The sequence below is a fragment of the Pelophylax lessonae genome (assembly GCF_965119305.1).
Source record: "Pelophylax lessonae genome assembly, chromosome: 9".
Lineage (NCBI taxonomy): Eukaryota > Metazoa > Chordata > Amphibia > Anura > Ranidae > Pelophylax > Pelophylax lessonae.
Window position 1 is genome coordinate 199,770,797 of NC_138776.1, and position 19,849 is coordinate 199,790,645.

Here is a 19,849-nt window from a genome sequence, read left to right on the forward strand (position 1 = left end):
ATCACGTTAACCCTCAACTTTTTAGCAAGGCAGAGGTTGTCTTGGAGGTGTGTTTGGGGTCGTTATTATGTTAGAATTCTGCCCTGCGGCCCAGTCTCCAAAGGGAAGAGATTATGCTTGCCTACAGTATGTCACAGTACATGTTGGCATTCGTGGTTCCCTCCATGAACTGTAGCTTTCCATTGCCAGCAGCACTCATGCAGCCCCAGACCATGACACTCCCACCACCATGCTTGACTGTAGGCAAGACACACTTGTCTTTGTACTCTTCACCTGATTGCCGCAACACACGCTTGAAACCATCTGAACCAAATAAGTTTATCTTGGTCTCATCAGACCACAGGACATGGTTCCAGTAATCCATGTCCTTAGTCTGCTTGTCTTCAGCAAACTGTTTGCGGGTTTTTTTGTGCATCATCTTTAGAAGAGGCTTCCTTCTGGGATGACAGCCATGCAGGCCAATTTAATGCAGTGTGCGGGGTATGGTCTGAGCACTGACAGGCTGACCCCCCACCCCTTCAACCGCTGCAGCAATGCTGGCAGCACTTATACGTCTATTTCCCAAAGACAATCTCTGGATATGACTCTGAACACGTGCGCTCAACCTCTTTGGTTGACCATGGTGAGGCCTGTTCTGAGTGGAACTTGTGGATCCTGTTAAACCGCTGTATGGTCTTGGCTGCTGCGCTGCAGCTCAGCTTCAGAGTCTTGGCAATCTTTTATGGCCATCTTTATGTAGAGCAACAATTCTTTTTTTTCAGATCCTCAAAGTTCCTTGCCATGAGGTGCCATGATGAACTTCCAGTGACCAGTATGAGAGAGTGCGAGCGATAACACCAAATTTAACACACCTGCTCCTCATTCACACCTGAGACCTTGTAGCACTAACAAGTCACGTGACATTGGGGAGGGAAAATGGCTAATTGGGCCTAATTTCGACATTTTCACTTAGGGGTGTACTCATTTTTGTTACCAGCAGTTTAGACATTAATGGCTGTGTGTTGAGTTTTTTGAAGGGAGAGCAAATTTACACTGTTATACAAGCTGTACACTCACCACTTTACATTGTAGCAAAGTGTAATTTCTTCAGTGTTGTCACATGAAACAATATAATAAAATACAGTAAAACCTTGGTTTGAGAGTAACTTGGTTTGAGAGCGCTTTGCAAGACAAGCTAATTTTTTAAATAAATTTTGACTTGATATACAAGCGATGTCTTGATATACAAGTAGCGTCATGTCCCAACTAGGTATAAAAGAGAAGAGAGCAATATTGTTACATTTAATGAAGGTTCAATATTTAGCAGCTCACATGGTTGATGATTAAAACAGGCACATCTAAGTCTGCAGGCATCCGGGGTAAAGCTGTCCACATAGACCATCCTCCGCACTGCCATCTTCATCACACCCTTCCACGCTGCGCTCCATGAGTAATTCAAAGTCTCGCTTTCAGATCACTCTACTGCAGGGTAGTCTTCCCAATCACAATTGCAGACTGACAACGGTGAGAGCCAGTGGTTCAGAAGATGGTCTATGTGGACAGCTTTACCCCCGATGCCTGCATACTTAGATGTGCCTCTTTAATCATCAACCATGTGAGTTGCTAAATGTTGTACCTTAATTAAATGTCACCATACTGCTACACTTAGAGGCGCCTCTCTTCTCTTTTATACTCTGTAGCTCCTGCTGGATTTTGCTTCTAATCCCCTTGTGGAGGCTGCCATTTGTGGATGGACATTTTATGATCACACAACCTATCACATTGCTGTAATCTTTGTATATAGACTATAAACTGAAAGACTTATGAATAAATGGTTGTGGAACGAATCATCTGAGTTCCCATTATTTCTTATAGGAAAATTCGCTTTGATATAAGAGTGCTTTGGATTACAAGCATGTTTCCGGAAAGAAATTTTGCTCGCAATCCAAGGTTTTACTGTATTTACAAAAATGCGAGGGGTGTACTCACTTTTGTGAGATACCGTGTATATATATATATATATATATATATATATATATACTGTATCATTAAAATGTATAGTACTGTGAAAGTGCCACTTTCTTCCTTTTTTTCTTTGTTTTTGCATTATAGTTTAGCAATGTGGGTACAGAGCTTGAGCTCAGTAATTTAGTCCCCATACTATGTGTTATTATATTAATTGTTATTGTTAAAAAAACCATAATGACTTAGTCCACAGCTAGCTAAGTAATGAATCCCATGAAAATACACTCTGCTCCCTCTTTATTCCAAAGAAATAAATATATTACTGCACGATATATAGTTTAATTGTACGGCTCTGCATAAGTGATCCCTCAAGGAACCCATTAAGGAATACCAATGTATTTTATACAGTCTGGGAACATCAAACCTTCAAAGCAAATTTACATTTTTTTCGGTCCATCAAACAAGATTATCTGTTATCTGGGTTTTTGTTTAATTTGTTGTTTTGATCCTGTGTTTTCAACAGGAGATGTTGACAAAGGGATCTACAATTCAGCAATAACTTATCCTAATTTATTGAAACTGATTTTTCTACAGTGTAAAGCTTTACCATCTGGATTGTGAGTTTTTATAATTTTTGCTTTTACCATATCTATGAGTTTTTGAGTTTTTACTAATTCTATGGAATATATCAGAAATATTTGCCCAAATAAATGATGGTTAAAGGAGCACATGTGTAAAACAAAAATGAAAGGTATTATTAATTAAAAGGTATATACAGCATTACATAGGCTAGACTATTCATATTACATTATATGACATTAATATTTGTCTATCCTAAAGTATCAATGTTGATGTAAGTTATCTGGTTCCCAGAATGAGCAGGTTCCCTGGGTGCAGCTTTATTTGGTAGGGGCCCACTAGGAGTTTGCTGAAAAGCCCCTTCTCCACCTTTCTTCTGGATTCTCTAGCTGTTGCTTTGCTCAAAATCAGCAATCCTTCTTACAGCAGGGAGAATATACAACTGTGGCCAGCACAGAGAGCAGAGAGAACAGTGGGAACAGGCCATAATCACTAACATGCCTGGACAGTGCGGGATCTCCTCCTTCTGTATATATAGTCACCCCCTCTCTCTCAGAACATTGCCAGGAGCTTCTATGTGTGTACGGCTTCAGATAAACCCACTCACTCTATTCACCTTCCATGGGGTGGGTTGAGGGGGGAGCTGTCTGTACTCCTCCTAGCGGGGGGTCTCCTTCTACTGGAGGGAGTTGTGAAGGGGGGAGTCTGTATTGGGGTCCCCTTTGATTACCTTGTTGCACTTTTTCTGGATAGGGATCTCTTTCTACTTGAGGGGAGTCAATATTCCTGGATGAGAGGGAAGGGTCCCTTCTGATCACCCCCCTGTACTCCTTAATGGTGGGAGATCTCTGAATCTTTCCCATGTACACCTGGCAGTGTGGAGGAGAGGTCTCCCTGTACTCCAGTTGGGGGTTTTAGATTACTGCCTGTAATTGTGGATGGGGGTCCCTGATTAGTTCTTCATTATAGGGGCCCTGATTACTTGTAGAGCCTCATTAGTAGTTAAACTTCTTAAGGATGGCCTTGGCCTTGATACTTGTACTGAGCTCTCCGAATTAGGTTATCACAGCCTGACTAATCAGGATATTTTCCCTGGACACTCATAGAAGTCTCTCCAGTCCTGTTGTCCTATGCTGGGGTCTCTGGGTGGGCCTGCACCCTACAATCTCAGTATGGGATTCCTATCATACCAACCTCTGCTAGCATTTCTACCGACAGTCCTCCCCCTGAGTCTCTTCCTCCCCATACACAGACATACTGGTGGGGGGTGAGGCAGAAACAGGATATATAATACAACTGCTATGTATGATCCATGTGTCCTTTTATACAAAGATCCTATAGGGCAACAATGAGATTGCTGTGGGCTCTGGATGATTGCTATGGGCTGTATATGATCCATGTGTCCTTTTCCACACAATTCATATAGGGGTACACAATAGGAATGCTTTGGTCTTGCACAGTCAGGGCGAGGAAGGTGGAAGCAGAAGGGGCCCAAGCTTTGGATGCAATGTTATTATGTAGAAGGGGAAGGAAGCGCACTGGGAGCATGCCGTAGCTCCATTTTCCACCTGCCTCACTGACAGGAGTGACAGCAGTGTCTTTTCTTTCAGAAGGAGCAGGAGCTTTGATAGTTCCTCACACCAATGCCGAAGTAGTTATACCTTCGTCTCTGTTAGCCCCATATTTTTCTGTGGGACAGAATGTGAACTGCTATTAAACTTTTTAGTTCACTGTGGTGTGCCACAACCATTTGCACTATTTTATGCAATATAATTAGGGATGGGCAATAATTAGGGATGGGCTCTGTGTTCATGTGTTTAAACCCTATGACAGAATTAAAAACAAAAACGGCCTGCACCCCCCCCCCTTAACCTATACCAGGCCCTTTGGGTTTGGAATTAATTTTAAGTGGAACTCCACGCCAAAATTTAAAAAAAAACTGGTACAGATTTTTAGGGGAACTCCATGCAAAAAGGTAACCCCCCCAGAAGTCCATACCAGACCCTTATCTGAGCATGCAGCCTGGCAGGCCAGGAAAGAAGGGGGGGGCGAGCGAGCACCCCCCCTCTCCTGAATCATACCATGTCGCTTGCCCTCAACATGGGGAGGGTGCTTTGGGGTGCCCCCCAAAGCAGCTTGTCCCCATGTTGATGGGGGCAAGGGCCTCTTCATGAGAACCCTGGGCTGTGGTTGTGGGGGTCTGCGGGTGGGGGGCTTACATGACGTCATGTGATGTCAGAAGGGGCAGTGCCACCAGTTGACGTAACCGGGTGGCCACGTCTCTTGCCTATAAAAGAACTGTCAAAGCTGAAGATCGGGTAGATGGTGGGTAGCCTCTGAAGAGGCGAAGCGTTTTTAATTTTTTTTCGGGCCCAGTGGGTGTCGTGATTTCTTTTTCTTTTCAATAAAGGACTTGTCAAAAACTGTGTTTTGTGGTTTTTACATTTATACAATTTTTTGGTGAATGGGTAGGGGTACGATGTACCCGATACCTATTCACATGGGGGGGGGTGGGATATGGGGGCCCCCTTGTGAAAGGGGACTTCCAGATTCTGATAAGCCCCCCACTCACAGACCCCGAAAACCACAGCCCAGGGTTGTCATGAAGAGGCCCTTGTCCCCATCAACATGGGGACAAGGTTCTTTGGGGTGGGGGCCATGTTGAGGGCATGTGGCCTAGTATGGTTCAGGAGAGGGGGGGCGCTCGCTCGTCCCCCACCCCTTTCCTGACCTGCTTGGCTGCATGCTTGGATAAGGGTCTGGTATGGATCTTGGTGGGGACCCCACGCCGTTTTTTTTTTATTTTTTAAATCTGTATTGCCGGGAGACGGCAATACATTAAAACTGCGAGCAAAGTTAAATTACATTTTTTTCTTTAGAAATGTCAGTATTGCTGCAGCAGGCTCCATACATCATACAGATGCACCACTTTACAGGCACATAGGCAACCCCCCAGGCACGATATTTGAAGGAATTTTTCATTTTTATTGTTTTACTTTAAGCATCATTAAAATCACTGCTCCTGTAAAAACTATCTTTTTAAAAAAATCTTTTTGCATTCATTTTTAATGGCAATTACTTGCATATAAGCCTTTAAAATGAGGACATTAGATTTTTCATGCTCATGTCCCATAGACTTTAATAGAATTTGCATGTTCGCTAGAACGTTTTCCCTGTTCAAGATGTTCTGGTGCAAACCGAACAGGGGGGGGTGTTCGGCCCATCACTATCCATAACCATTACATAGGTTTCAGCTTGGAGCTGCACAAACTTTTATTAGCCATGCCTACTATCTTTACCCAAGGGGGCACAGTTTCAGACATCTTTGCCCTGGGCACCAGATAGCCTTGTCTTTTTGCAAGTTCAAATCATAGATGTTAAAAGTTCATCCAAAAGTTGTATTTTTGTTAAAAGCGGAGCCTGGTGCACCTCGCTTTCCTATTTGCTACTCCAACAATATGGCTTCCATAGGTCCTGGACCTTTTCCTGTTAACTTGGGAGCTTTGGCTTTTCCATCCGCCTTTGTGCGTTCCAGCTCCTCCTGCTACATTCTCCATAATATAAATTAAATGCACATTTTACAGGGAGAGTTTTAATCACTCAGCAGGTATACAGATCCAGAAAGGCAGCAGCGGAATTTACCTCTCAAATATCAGGTGGGCTGACCTCTTATACTCCCTTTAAACTTCAGGTATTTCTACATGTAAAATTATGGAGGTCAAACAATTGGAGATCTTCTTTTAATTGTATCTTTAGGCACCTTAACAATGAAAATTAAAACCAATAAAAAGGAAGGCTTTATTTTAGAGGCTAATAGTTATTTTTTTTTCAATATGTTTCATTGGCAAAAGTAAAAGTACAATTTGTCATCACAAGTAAAGAAATGACAGTAATGACAATAATGACAGTACAGTGTTCATTTGCATATGGTCTTTCATAGCAGTACATATCCTTATTATCAGTTTATAGACTGTGGAGAAAAATTGTACATGAGAATGTGATTTGAATTGGGTGATTTAAATCAAACAGTTTTAAATCAGACCTTAGAAACCCTTTAGTGTCGCTCCAAGCCCAAGGTAGTGTTCTGCCCGCTGGAGCTTAGAATCAGGTTGCTGGTGACCTTTCACTCATCCAGAAGTGCCGACATGTGTGTAGGAAATGTGGAATGCCGCTCACCTATTGCATATTATTGTAGGTAATGGCCTCAGGGGGCATGGCCAGTGGAGTGGCGCTGGCTGAGGCCATTACACTGTACATGTATGTACCAGGCTGGGTGATCAGCATCCCACATTTTCTACACACATGTTGGCAGTTTTAAATTAGAATGGGGTATGGGAAAGGATCTGAAAGGAGAAGTATGGGGAGTAATGAGTGTCCCAGTGTAACAATGGAGAGTTCCAGGTCAAAAGGAATGGGTGAGATTTAAGGTCTCTTAATCATCGGCCAAAGTCTGTCAGCAAAAGTGTGAGATGCGTGAGCTTTCTTTGAATTTATGCATTGAGTCAATTAGATTTTCCTTGGAAAATGTGTTGTGAACTATGGCCTTACAGTAACTTCAGACAGTGAAAAGGTGGTGGATAGCCATGCTTTTGCAGTATTTTGTTTAGTGTCTGTCAGTCTGTCCAGTTTAAGATTGAGTAAAGCTTCACTTGGGTTCATGAGTATTGTGGTGTCTAATAGTAACGTTCATATATTGTATACACGTTTAAACAGAGATTGGGCTTTAGACAAATCTACCATTTGCGTAAATACATTCCTTGCTCTGGACAACCTCAGAAGAATTGCCCTAAACAGCCTGGGGTAAAGTGGGCAAATCATGTAGGGACCAGATACCAATGGTATAGAATTAAAGTGGAAGGGATAATGGATGGGATTTTATCAGCACCAAAAAATTACAATTATAAAAAGTGCAAAAGTTTATTGTACATCATAATATTTTATATGATGTACAATAAACTTTTGCACTTTATATGATTGTAATTTTTGGTGCCAAATAAAATTCCATCCATTATCCCTTCCACTTTACTTGTTTCCAGGGATGTGGCACTAAGTATGGGGGGGAGGGCAGTTACTATGGTCTGAAATATTTTTTACCAATGGTATAGTTGGTTTCTAATGCTAAGACATGTTGTGAATATGACTAATTTGATATTTAGGGTCCCTAATCCACTTGTCCATGTGAGAATGATGTGGAAGAGATTTGGAATGAGAATAGCACAAGCTTGCGGAGCGTGGATTGTCTTGACATTTCTGCTTGAAGGAGGTCAATGATGTCCCATCTGATTGGGGACAAATCGTGGTGCTAACAATATTTTTGATCTGTAGATATCGGAACAACTCAGATTTAGGAAAGTTATAGGTAGCCTGCAACACTGGGAATGGTTTCATTCTGTTAGTGGTAGCAAGGTGGTAGAGGTATGAAATTTCATACCTGGATCATTGTCTGAATGAATTTGACTCTTCAAAACCTGGGGTGAAAGAAGGATTTTGAAGAAATGACATCAGGGTAAGTGCAGTGATATAAGACCACCTTAGTATTTAAGGGTGTCCCAAAGCCTCAGAGAATGGACTGAGATTGGATTTTGTAGGGTCACTCTATAGTTGGAGAGAAGCCAAAGAAAATTATCCATACTTAGGGGATCACAATTGATTGCTTTAGGTGATACCCATAGGAACGTCTTGGTGACAGTGTAAAAGTTAGTCAGTGGAGTTAGTTGGGAGGCCTAATAATAATTTTGTAATTGGGAACATCTAGCCTGCCATGGATTCTAGGTTGATACAAGACACATTTTGGCAGTCTAGGTCTTTATTGCAGCCATATAAATTGCATGATTTACCTTTGTTGATTGCAGAGAATTTACTAGGAGACCCTGAATGATAATAAGGCTAATAATTAATCTTGGTAGCCACTGCATAAACATAAAAATATATGTATGGCCAAAACTTTTTTCTCTTACGTCCTCTGACAGTCGCCGCCCATTCACACAGTCTTCACTAATGGGGTATTGCTTCCTCTCCGCAGGAGTTTCTAGGCAAAAGACTTGTAAAAGAACAATTCATCTACATAGTCATACCCATGGGGGCTGTCCTTCTAGTCCAATACCCCCCTGCAATAGCCATCCCAACTCAGTTTGTCATTTTTTTCTTTACATTCCTAGCTGTTTATTTTATTAGCACTAGTTAGTTGGATCTTCGGATGAAGACGACGTTTGCGGAGCTGGGAATCGGACTGACCGTCCTGGCTCTGCAGGACAGAGGATCAGATGGAATCCCAGCCTGCCATCGAGCGTTCCGCAGGCTATGTGTTCGCCCTGGCCTCGCAAATGACCCATCCCTGTCCTCAGGGATGCAGCCTGTGAGGTGGCTACCTCACTGGACACGGCATAGGTTCGTCCATGCACTTCTAGTGTCCTGCTTTTTTGGCTGACGGCACTCCCCTGCCATCTGAAGGTGGGCGGTTTCCCGTTTGATATGAGGCACCCCACGCCATCGGGTACAGGTAAGTACACTCTGTGTGGGGCCTCTGTCTTGGGTCGGCAGTCCATGTGTGTCTGTGGTGTCCCCCTATGTCTGTGCGTTTTTGGGCTCCCTAGTCCCGGTCCCTGCAGGGGTTTTGTTCTCTCACAGCAGCGCTGTGTGGGGTTTTGGGGATCCCTCTCCTAATGTCACTTTAGGGTGCTTGGAGGTACAGACACATGCGGCGACCGCTGCGGGGTTAAAAACCGCCGGTCTGCCATTTTAGGTGTGGGCAGCATGTCTGGCTTCACTTTGGCACTTAATACAGCATGCTATGTAGTGATTTTGGCGCCTTGCGGCGCCATCTTGTGTGTGGCAAACGGTCGTTCCAAGCACATGTCGGCGGCCATCTTGCCGAAGCCTCCCATTAGTTTCAATAGGCATCCATTTTCCCTTGGTCTGCAGCCTTGGTTCAGCCTCCAGCGATGACATCACTTCCTCCCTTCTCTCAGAGCCGACCAAAGGAGCTGGTAACACACTTGGGGGGTTCTGTCCTGCTGTTCCTTTACTTTACTACTTGTGCAGATCTTCCTGGCCAGTTTTGACCCTGCGGGGGATCTGTGTGTCACAGTCCTTATAGCGGTGTGCTGCGGGGGGCCGCGGCGCTCTTAAAGGGGCCAGTATTAAAAAAAAAAAACTTTTTATTTCTGCTATGGAATCCCAGGACAGCAAATTCCCTCCAGCTTTGGTGGGGGATTCAGGTTCCTCCGAATCCTCTGCCCTGACTAATTTGTCTGCTGTTGTGGCAACTTTGGTGTCAGAAATGGATGTGCTGAGTTCTGACCGTGCTGCTAGAAAAAGGCCTAGGATTTCCTTTTCATCTGATTCTTAATGTGACATAGTTGCTTTAGGTAGCGTGGCCCTTTCGGGGTCTCGTTCTTCTCAGGACCCGCAAGAGTCCGAGGGGGAGGCGGAGGTTGCAGGGGTGGATGATTCCCCCCCCTGGGTCGCCCGAGGAACGCACAGTTATGGATGCGCGGATTCTTGCCGTAAAGGAAACACTACATTTGGAGGATGAGCCCACTCCCCCGGGGCGTTGTGTCCTCTTTTGGGACACACAGGACCCGCAAGACGGCGCAGGTTTTTCCTTGCCCCGCAGAGTTTCACCATAAGGTGAATGAACTATGGCGTAATTTAAAACACATCTTCGTGGTACCTAAGAAGTTTCAACTTCTCTACCCTTTTGCGGCTACTACGATTGCGCGCTGGTGTGTGCCTCCTCAAGTGGATCACACGGTAGCCAGATTGAACAAGGCTACTCTGCTCCCCGCCGAAGATTCTCCGGTGTTTAGGGACCCTACTGATAGGAGGCTGGAATCTCTTGCCCGACATTCTTATATGGTGGCGGGTTCCATGCTCAAGCCTATTTTTGCCTCTGTTATGGTGGCTCAGGCTGTGGCGGATTGGACCAAGGTGCTCAAACGCACCCTCGTGGCTGATTCTGCCCCCCCCCCACTACCGTGGAGATGGTGGATCAGATTTATCAAGGGGTCATGTATTTGTGCAATGCGGCCTTAAATGAGGCCCCTTTAGCTGTGCGCCTGTCCTGTGTCGCAGTAATTAACCGTCATCTTATCTGGTTGAAGAGCTGGTCGGCTGACCAGAAATCCAGGAAGACGGTGGCGGATATCTCCTATGCGGGGTCTCGCCTTTTTGGGGAATCCCTGGATGAATTGGTTAAAGGAGTCACTGGGGGTAAGAGCACACTGCTACCCCAGAACCCTAAGGGTAAGTTTTTCCGCGGCAAGCGGGGCTTCTCCTTTAAACCTAATCAGGGGTCCTTTCGTGCCTTCAAGGCGCAGAACAAGGGAAAACCCTTCAAGGGCCAAGGTGGCCAGAAAAAGCCCTGGTTCGGCAAACAAAAATCCGGCCAAGCTGGGTCGGCGGCTCAGTCCGCCTCTGCCTGAAGGGGCGCCCTCACCCGTTTCAGGGGTGGGGGGACGTTTGCGCGGTTTCCTTCAACCTTGGCTGTTCCGGACCACGGACAGGTGGGTTCAGGAAATCATTCGATCAGGGTTACATAGTTACATATTTAGTGAGGTTGAAAAAAGACATCAGTCCATCCAGTTCAACCTATGATGTGTGTGTGTGTGTTTGCTTTTAACCGTACATTGTATACCCCTGTATGTTGTGGTCTCTAAGGTGCCCATCTAATCGTTTTTTAAACTATCAATGCTCCCTACTGATACGACTGCTTGTGGAAGAGAATTCCACATCCTTACCGCTCTTACAGTGAAGAACCCCTTACGCATTTTAAGGTTAAAACGCCTTTCCTCTAGTTTTAGTGAGTGGCCACGTGTCTTATTGTATCTCCTTTCTCTGAATAGTTTGTTCCTTATGCTAGGGTCGCCAGTACAGTATTTGTACATTGATATCATATCCCCCCTCAATCGTCTCTTCTCCAGAGAGAATAGGTTCAGTGCTTCTAGGCTTTCCTCATAGCTGATGTCCTCCATTCCCCTAATTATTTTTGTTGCCCTTCTCTGGACTCTTTCCAATTCCAGCACATCCTTCCTGAGGACCGGTGCCCAGAACTGGACATCATACTCCATATGTGGTGGGACCAGAGTCTTGTAGAGCAGGAGAATAATCTCTTTATTTCTGGAGTGAATCCCCTTTTTTATACATCCCAGTATTCTGTTGGCTTTGCTTGCAGCGGCTTGGCATTGCATGCCACTGCCAAGCCTGTTGTCTACCAGTACCCCCAAGTCTTTTTCCATCCTAGACTCACCCAGAGGTTCCCTCCCTAGTGAGTAGCTTGCTTTCTGGTTTCTGGCCCCCAAGTGCATTACTTTTTCAACATTAAACCTCATCTGCCATGTAGTTGCCCACCCCGTTATTTTGTTCAGGTCCGCTTGTAAGGTTTCCACATCCTGCATAGAAGATATTGGCAAGCTTAGTTTAGTATCATCCGCAAATACTGAGATTGTACTAGATATCCCCTCCTCTAGATCATTTATGAATAAGTTAAACAGGATTGGTCCCAGGACAGAACCCTGGGGGACCCCACTTTCCACACCCGCCCAATCCGAGTACTCCCCATTAATCATCACCCTCTGGACTCTCCCCTGGAGCCAGTTCTCTATCCAGGACTCACCTTATGGTCCATACCTACCTTCCTTAGTTTGTACAGTAAGCGTTTGTGGGGAACAGTATCAAAGGCCTTTGCAAAGTCCAGATACACCACATCCAAAGGCTTTCCTTTATCTAGGTGGCAGCTCACTTCATCGTAGAAGGTTAATAGATTGGTTTGGCAAGAACGATTTTTCATGAATCCATGCTGATTACTACTGATAATACAGTTTTCATTACTAAAGTCTTGTATGTGGTCCCTTAACATCCCCTCCCAAATCTTGCAGACTACAGATGTTAGGCTGACCGGCCTATAGTTACCCGGGATACATCTCGGCCCCTTTTTAAATATTGGTACCACGTTGGCTTTTTTCCAATCAGCTGGCACCATACCGTCTGTAAACTATCCTTAAAGATCAAGAATAATGGTCTGGCAATCACCTGGCTGAGCTCTTTAAGAACCCTCGGGTGCAAGCCATCCGGTCCTGGTGATTTATTTATGTTAAGTTTCTCTAGTTTAGTTTTAAGTCTATCTTCTGTTAGCCATGGCGGTATTTCCTGAGGTGTGTTGTTTAGTTCGGCCTTACAAGCTAGGTTCGTGTAGCCCCCCGATTCTTTTGTGAAGACTGGAGAGAAGAAATTATTTAACACTTCCGCCTTTTCTCTGTCCTCAGTGGCCATATTTCCTTTGTCATCTTTTATGGGGCCAATGTGTTCTGGCCTCGCTTTCTTACTGTTTATATGCTTAAAGAATTTCTTGGGGTTCTTTTTACTCTCCTCTGCTATATGTCTCTCGTGTTCTATTTTAGCCACCCTGATTTCGTTTTTACATTTCTTATTACACTCTTTGTAATGCTTAAATGCTGCCAATGACCCCTCAGTCTTGTATTTTTTGAAGGCCTTTTCTTTAGCACTAATATGCATTTTTATGTTGGAGTTTAGCCACCCAGGGTTTAGTTTTGCTCTTTTAAATTTATTTCCCTTTGGAATGCACTGGTCAATCCCCTTGTTAAGTATGCTCTTGAAGCACTCCCATTTTTCCTCCGTGTTCTTTGTTCCCAGGGTTCTATCCCAATTGATATTTTCTAGCAGCGGGCGCAGTTTTGGGAAATTGGCTCTTTTGAAATTCAGCGTCCTTATATTACCCCTCTACTGTAATTAATACTGAAACTTATTGACCTATGGTCACTGTTTCCTAAGTTGCCCTGTATTTCTATATCCGTGAGCAGGTCTGTATTGTTGGTAGTCAGTAGGTCAAGTACCGCATTGTTTGCACAAGGGTACAAGATCGAATTTCTTTCGCGGCCAGCAGACAGATTCTTTCCCTCAAATCTTCATTTGACCCCAGGGTGGTTGCAGGACCTGCGTCAAGCGGTGGAGGATCTCCTAGCCCAGGGGGTTGTCGTCCCGGTGCCTCATCGAGACAGGTTTCGGGGGTTTTATTCGAATCTGTTCACTGTGCCCAGAAATGAGGGCAAAGTGCGTCCGATTTTGGACTTAAAAGCTCTGAACAGCTTCGTGCACATTCGGAAATTCCGCATGGAATCACTCCGCTCGGTGGTGGCCTCCCTGAATCCGGGGGAGTTCCTGGCCTCTATAGACCTGAAGAATGCGTATCTGCACATCCCCATTTTCGAGGGTCATCAGAGGTACCTCCAATTCGCTATCGCAGAGGATCATTACCAGTTTGTAGCGTTATCTTTCGGTCTTGCTTCGGCTCCATGGGTCTTTACCAAAGTGTTGGTGCCTTTTCTGGGCCTGTTGCGGGCACAGGGCATTGCGGTCTTGGGTTATCTGGATGATCTCCTGCTAAGATCGAGTGCCAGTCAGAGTCTGTTATGCGATCTGCCCACTACAGTCCAGACGCTCCAGGAATTCGGTTGGACAATCACATTCAGAAGTCGACCTTGACGCCTTCCGTTCGGCTCCCGTATCTGGGAATGATCCTGGACTCTGCTCAAGCAAAGGTGTTCTTACCGGAGGACAAGCTCCGGACCCTACAGTCCGAGGTCAGGTCCCTCAGGGACAACGAATCCTCATTGCTCAGGACCTGTATGCGGGCCCTGGGGTTGATGGTGTCAGCCTTCGAGGCGATACCATTTGCACAGTTTCATACACGATCTCTCCAAGCGGAGATCCTGGCCAGATGGGACAGACCAGCTCAGTCCTTGGGCCTGAGTGTGTCTCTGAGTCGCCAAACCAGAATGGATCTCTTGTGGTGGCTTCAGTCCCCGGCTGTGTCGGAAGGAAAATCCTTCCGGCTGATTCTGTGGACGGTGATACTGTACCACGGATGCCAGCCTGTCGGGCTGGGGTGGAGTCCTGGGCAACCTGTCTGCCCAGGGCACTTGGTTGGGGAGGAGTCCTCTCTTCCGATAAACATTTTGGAATTGAGAGCGATCAGGCTGTGCCTGCTCCATTGGTCGGATCGTCTTCAGGGCCGTCCTGTATGGGTGCAGACGGACAATGGCTTACATCAACCACCAAGGGGGCACCAGGAGTGGCCGGGTGGCCCAGGAGGTGACCAGTATCCTGTCTTGGGCAGAGACTCATGTCTCGGCGATATCGGCAGTTCACATTCTGGGTGTGGAGAATTGGCAGGCCGACTATCTGAGCCGCCAGACCCTGGACCAGGGGGAATGGTCCCTACACCCGGAGGTGTTTCAGATGCTGTGTGCGAAGTGGGGATCCCCGGATGTGGATCTGTTCGCGTCTCGGCTAAACCACAAGGTGGAAAGGTTCGTGGCAAGAATGCGCGATCCTCTGGCAGATGCCTCGAATGCGCTGGTGGTGCCTTGGCGTCAGTATCATCTGATATATGCCTTTCCTCCGATTCAGTTGTTGTCCAGGTTCCTTCGCAGGGTGGCCTCGGAAAACAATCAATGGTAATTCTGGTTGCGCTGGACTGGCCTCGCCGGTCCTGGTACGCGGACATCGTTCACCTGGCCGTAGAGCCTCCGTGGCAGCTACCAATGTGAGAAGATCTACTGTCTCAGGGACCAATCTTCCATCCTGCTTTACAGTTGCTGGCTTTAATGGCCTGGCTGTTGAAAGCCAGGTCCTGAGGGACAGGGGTCTCTCCTCAGAGGTCATTCCTACTTTGATCAAGGCTAGAAAAGCCTCTTCTGGTAAGATTTATTACCGTACATGGAAAGCTTATTTTGCCTGGTGTGAGTCCAGGGGTTTCTCTCCTCGTTCCTACTCGGTGATGAGGGTGTTGGCTTTCCTCCAGGCTGGTGTGGACCAGCGCCTTGCGTTGGCCATGATTAAAGGCCAGGTATATGCCCTGGCTGTTCTTTTCCAGCGCCCTGTGGCGTCTCATTCCTTAATTCGCACCTTGATTCAAGGTGTGCGTCACTTGGCCCCTCCTAGAAGGGAGCCCTTACCTCCATGGGACTTGAACTTGGTTCTGTCCCTGTTGTGCAAGGCTGCGACTTGGTCGTCGGTGCACACCTTTTCCAAATTCCAAAGATTACAGGATTAAAGTTCTGGCATCAGCCGATGCCTCCATTGGCCGCAAAGTTCTCTGTGCGGCAGTGCCATAGGGGACCCTGGTTTTGTACTGGTCCCTAGCTGTTGGGGGTTGTTTTCCCCTTGGTTATTAGATTTCCTGGGTTGTTGCTCCTGTTAAGCCCTTTTTTGTTACCCAGAAGGTTACCTTTCTGCTAATGTAAGGTTCCTTTCTCTGATGTGGGTACTGCGTTGCTTTTCTGATGGTTGCGTTGCCCACCCCTCATGTCTACACTGCTTTGGGACATCCCCATTAGTGAAGACTGTGTGAATGGGCGGCGACTGTCGGAGGACGTAAGAGAAAACAGAATTTTTGTAAAATATTACCGTAAAATTCCTTTCTCTGAGTCCTCCGACAGTCGCCGCCCCCGCCCCTCTTTTGGGTTTTTTTCTACACTTTCACTGCTTGCGACCAAACTGAGTTGGGATGGCTATTGCAGGGGGGTATTGGACTAGAAGGACAGCCCCCATGGGTGTGACTATGTAGATGAATTGTTCTTTTACAAGTCTTTTGCCTAGAAACTCCTGCGGAGGGGAAGCAATACCCCATTAGTGAAGTCTGTGTGAATGGGTGGGGACTGTCGGAGGACTCAGAGAAAGGAATTTTACGGTAAGATTTTACAAAAATTCAGTTTTTTTTAGTTGTGGGATTTTTTTTTTTTGTGCTGTGTACCATTGGGGACATTTCACTTTGCTTCCTGTCCCAGAGATGCAAAAAGAAGGTAATCTCCCAATGTAAGAGGAGTTCCCTTCTTAGACACTTGTTCCCAGAACAGATGTTCCCATCGGAAGATTTCCCCTTATCTCTTGTTCTGGAAACAACTGTAAAATGTTGGATTTTCCCTCTTTCTTTCTTGGTGGCAGTACAAATAGAAGCATGAAACTCACCAATGGGAATATGAACTGCAAAAGATAGAGTCTAACCCTTCCCCACTTTATCAATTCAAAAGAGTTTGCCTAAAAATAAACATGCATTTTATTTGATTAAACTTGTATTAATTAATTGGTTTCATTTGTGTATTTGTATTAGTACACAACAAGCATGTTTTAATTTTCATTACCATTTACACTTAATAACAAAAAATTACCAAACAATGGAATGGAGCTCTTCAATCAAACTTATTCAAAAAAATTCATCCTTCTTGGACTGTCTGATATTCCTTATTTAAAACCAATCTTGTTTCTGATCTTCTTTATAATGTATATGGTGACAATATCTGGAAATTGTCTTCTCATTATCATGGTGAGACTTAATTCCCGTCTCCAAACCCCCATGTACTTTTTCTTAACTAACCTTGCCATCATTGACATCTGCTTCTCATCAACAGTGGTACCCAGAATACTGGTAAACACCATATCACAGGATAGAACTATATCTTTCCTAGGATGTGCAGCTCAGATGTATTTCCATCTGGCTCTTGGAGGTGCAGAATGCTTAATACTGACTGTCATGGCCTTTGATAGATATATTGCGATTTGTAAGCCATTACAGTACAATATGATAATGGACAAACAACTCTGTCTATGTCTGGCTATTGCATCCTGGTTTCTAGGCTTTAAGAATTCAGCTATCCAAGCAATGTTCACATTTCAGCTGCCGTTCTGTAAGTCTAATGTTATTGACCACTTTTTCTGTGAGATACCACCTTTACTTCGGCTCTCCTGCAAGGATATCTATCTCAATCAGGTATCAGGCATCATTGCAACTGCCCTCTTTGCATTCGGTACGTTCTTCCTAATTTTTCTGTCCTACCTTTGCATCACCTTAACTGTGATAAACATCCATTCTGTAACAGAAAGAAGGAAGGTTTTCTCCACTTGTGTCTCCCATATTGCTGTGGTCTCCATCTACTATGGTACTATCATGTTCATGCATATACGACCTCAGTCCAGTTACTTCCCAGAACAGGACAAAGCAGCCTCTGTTATCTATACAGTTGTGACTCCAATGGTTAATCCTGTAATATACAGCATAAGAAATAAAGATATCAAAGAAAGTATCAGAAAGACATTAAAGATTATCTAAACCCAAGAACACAAATTGAATATATTGCAGCTTATAAGTCTATCTTTATGTTGCCAGAATTTTAGTGTCCTTGTACCTTCCTGTGCAATGTACTGATAAATCCAATATTGTTATCATTCTTCAAAGCTATCTTATGTGCACTACAGAAGAATGTCCCCTCTGTAATGGAGATGACGAGTGTAGGAGTGGTTAGTGTTCCAAATCAAGAAAGCAGCCTCGTAACACTGATGGCTCCCCCCACAGATAGAGTACAACAAGTGAGTGTTGTCACCCTAACACAGGAAGTGTGTTCTAGGGTGACAACAGTGAAAATGAAGGGAAAAAGCCTGCCACTGGGCCTAAGCACTGATAAGCTGCAGTATATTAAAGTTTTGTTTTTAGCTTTAGACACTTGCTAAAACTAGTATATTATTTTGTCTCCCAATCTGGCTCCACTATCTTGAAGATTAGGCCCTCAACTTTGGAAAATATATATTACTTGATGACTCCAAAAAAGACTGTCTGAAATATATAAAGAACTTTTCCCTGTTTCTCCCCCTTCAGTAACTAAATGGGTGGAGGAAGTCCTGGATCTAAATGGGGAGGATTGGGTCTGCATGTGGAGTTTCTCCTTTACTCGATTAGTGGCAGCAAGGGACAGGTTTATTCACTTTGAATTCCTACACAGGATATAATATACCCCAGCTAAACTGTCCAGTATTTATCTGCCGGTCTCGACAGAGTGTTGGCGTTACTTCACTTCCTGGCTACTTTCGGACATATCTTTTGGTACTGTCCAGTGGTTCAGGACTTCTGGAAAGTTGTCCTGCACTGTATAACAGAGGTCACTTCCCTACCCCTGCCCATGACGATGACAGTTTGCCTTCTTGGTCTTGTGAAAGGTCTGGCACTGATCAGGGCTCATCCTACTCTATGGCTATTTTATGCTTGCAAGGCATTGATCCTTTACTGGAAGAAGCCAGTGACACCCTCCCTGACTTATTGGAAAGGGCTGGTAAATAAAGTGGTTCCCTTTTTAGAAGGCTACAGGTTACAAGGCACAGTGAAGCTGCATTTGATGGGCACAGTGAGGCTGCATTTGGTGGGCACTAAAAAGGCTGCATTTGATGGGCACTGGTGAGGCTGCAATTGATGGGCACAGTGAGACCGTGAGGCTCACAGTGAGTGACTGGTAGCAAGCAGTAACTACCACTGTATATAGTTTATTGTTGTTTTTGAAGTTTGAAAGTTTGCATGCGGCCCCCATTGGATATGAAAACATGTCCAGTGGCCCTTGAGGTAATTTGAGTTTGAGACCTCTGACTTAAAAGCATAGTTTCTATTCCCTGACACCAGCGTAGACAAATTTACAACCCTCTTTTTGCATGAGACACTGTTTCTAGCTAGGAAAGTGATTGCACGACAATGGATGCGCGACAAACCCCCCACCTTTCATGACTGGCTCCGAGAGGTTAACACGCTACCCTACAAAAAGTTAATATATGCCCACCATGGGTGTCCTTCCAGGTTTTACAAAATATGGGACAGATGGGTGCAGCCCCCAGAGACATGCATTTGATTTTATACTGCTGTTTGTATTGAATCTTTTTTTTTTTTTCACCACCCCTCTCGCTTTTGTATTCTGTCAGGAACATAGAGCTACTATTGTTACAGCTTGGCAATTCTTATGCTCATCATATGCAGAGATATATAGTAACTAAGTAGAACTACTTCACTACTGTACTTAAGTACCGAAAGGCGTTATCTGTACTTTCCTAGAGTAGAATTTTTTTCTCCTACTTCCACTTTTACTTCACTATATTTTTTCGATGATTTCAATACTTCTACTCCGATATTTTTTTTTTGTGCTGCATAGTTACTCGTTACTATTATAAAAATTACCACTGCCAGAACAGTAGATGGCTGATTTCATGAAGCTCAAAACATGTGTATTATCAGCGCATACGAAAATAAAAGCTACTGTATGTATAAATAAAAGCTGCATTTGAAATAATAAAAAAAAATATGATGTTCAAACTTTTGACTTCTTTCTTTAATAACTACATAACACAGTACTTGTACTTTTACTTTCAGTACTTGAGTAGCAACATTTAAAAAAAAACTACTTGCAATACTTAAGTACAAAAAATGTTGAATACTTTAGTACTTCTACTCAAGTCACTTTTTGATCGAGCACTTCCACTTCTACTCAAGTCACTTTTT

At 44.6% G+C, this 19,849-nt stretch overlaps 1 protein-coding gene across 1 annotated transcript; it reads left to right on the forward strand.

Annotated features, from left to right (window-relative positions):
- Positions 1–16,720: 16,720 nt before the first annotated feature.
- Positions 16,721–17,647, forward strand: LOC309564300 (olfactory receptor 5V1-like; the record flags this gene model as incomplete). The annotated part of the gene is made up of 1 exon (XM_082268926.1): positions 16,721–17,647. The coding sequence occupies one exon, from the start codon at positions 16,721–16,723 to the stop codon at positions 17,645–17,647; it is 927 nt and encodes a 308-aa protein (XP_082125052.1).
- Between the last annotated feature and the right edge of the window lie 2,202 nt (positions 17,648–19,849).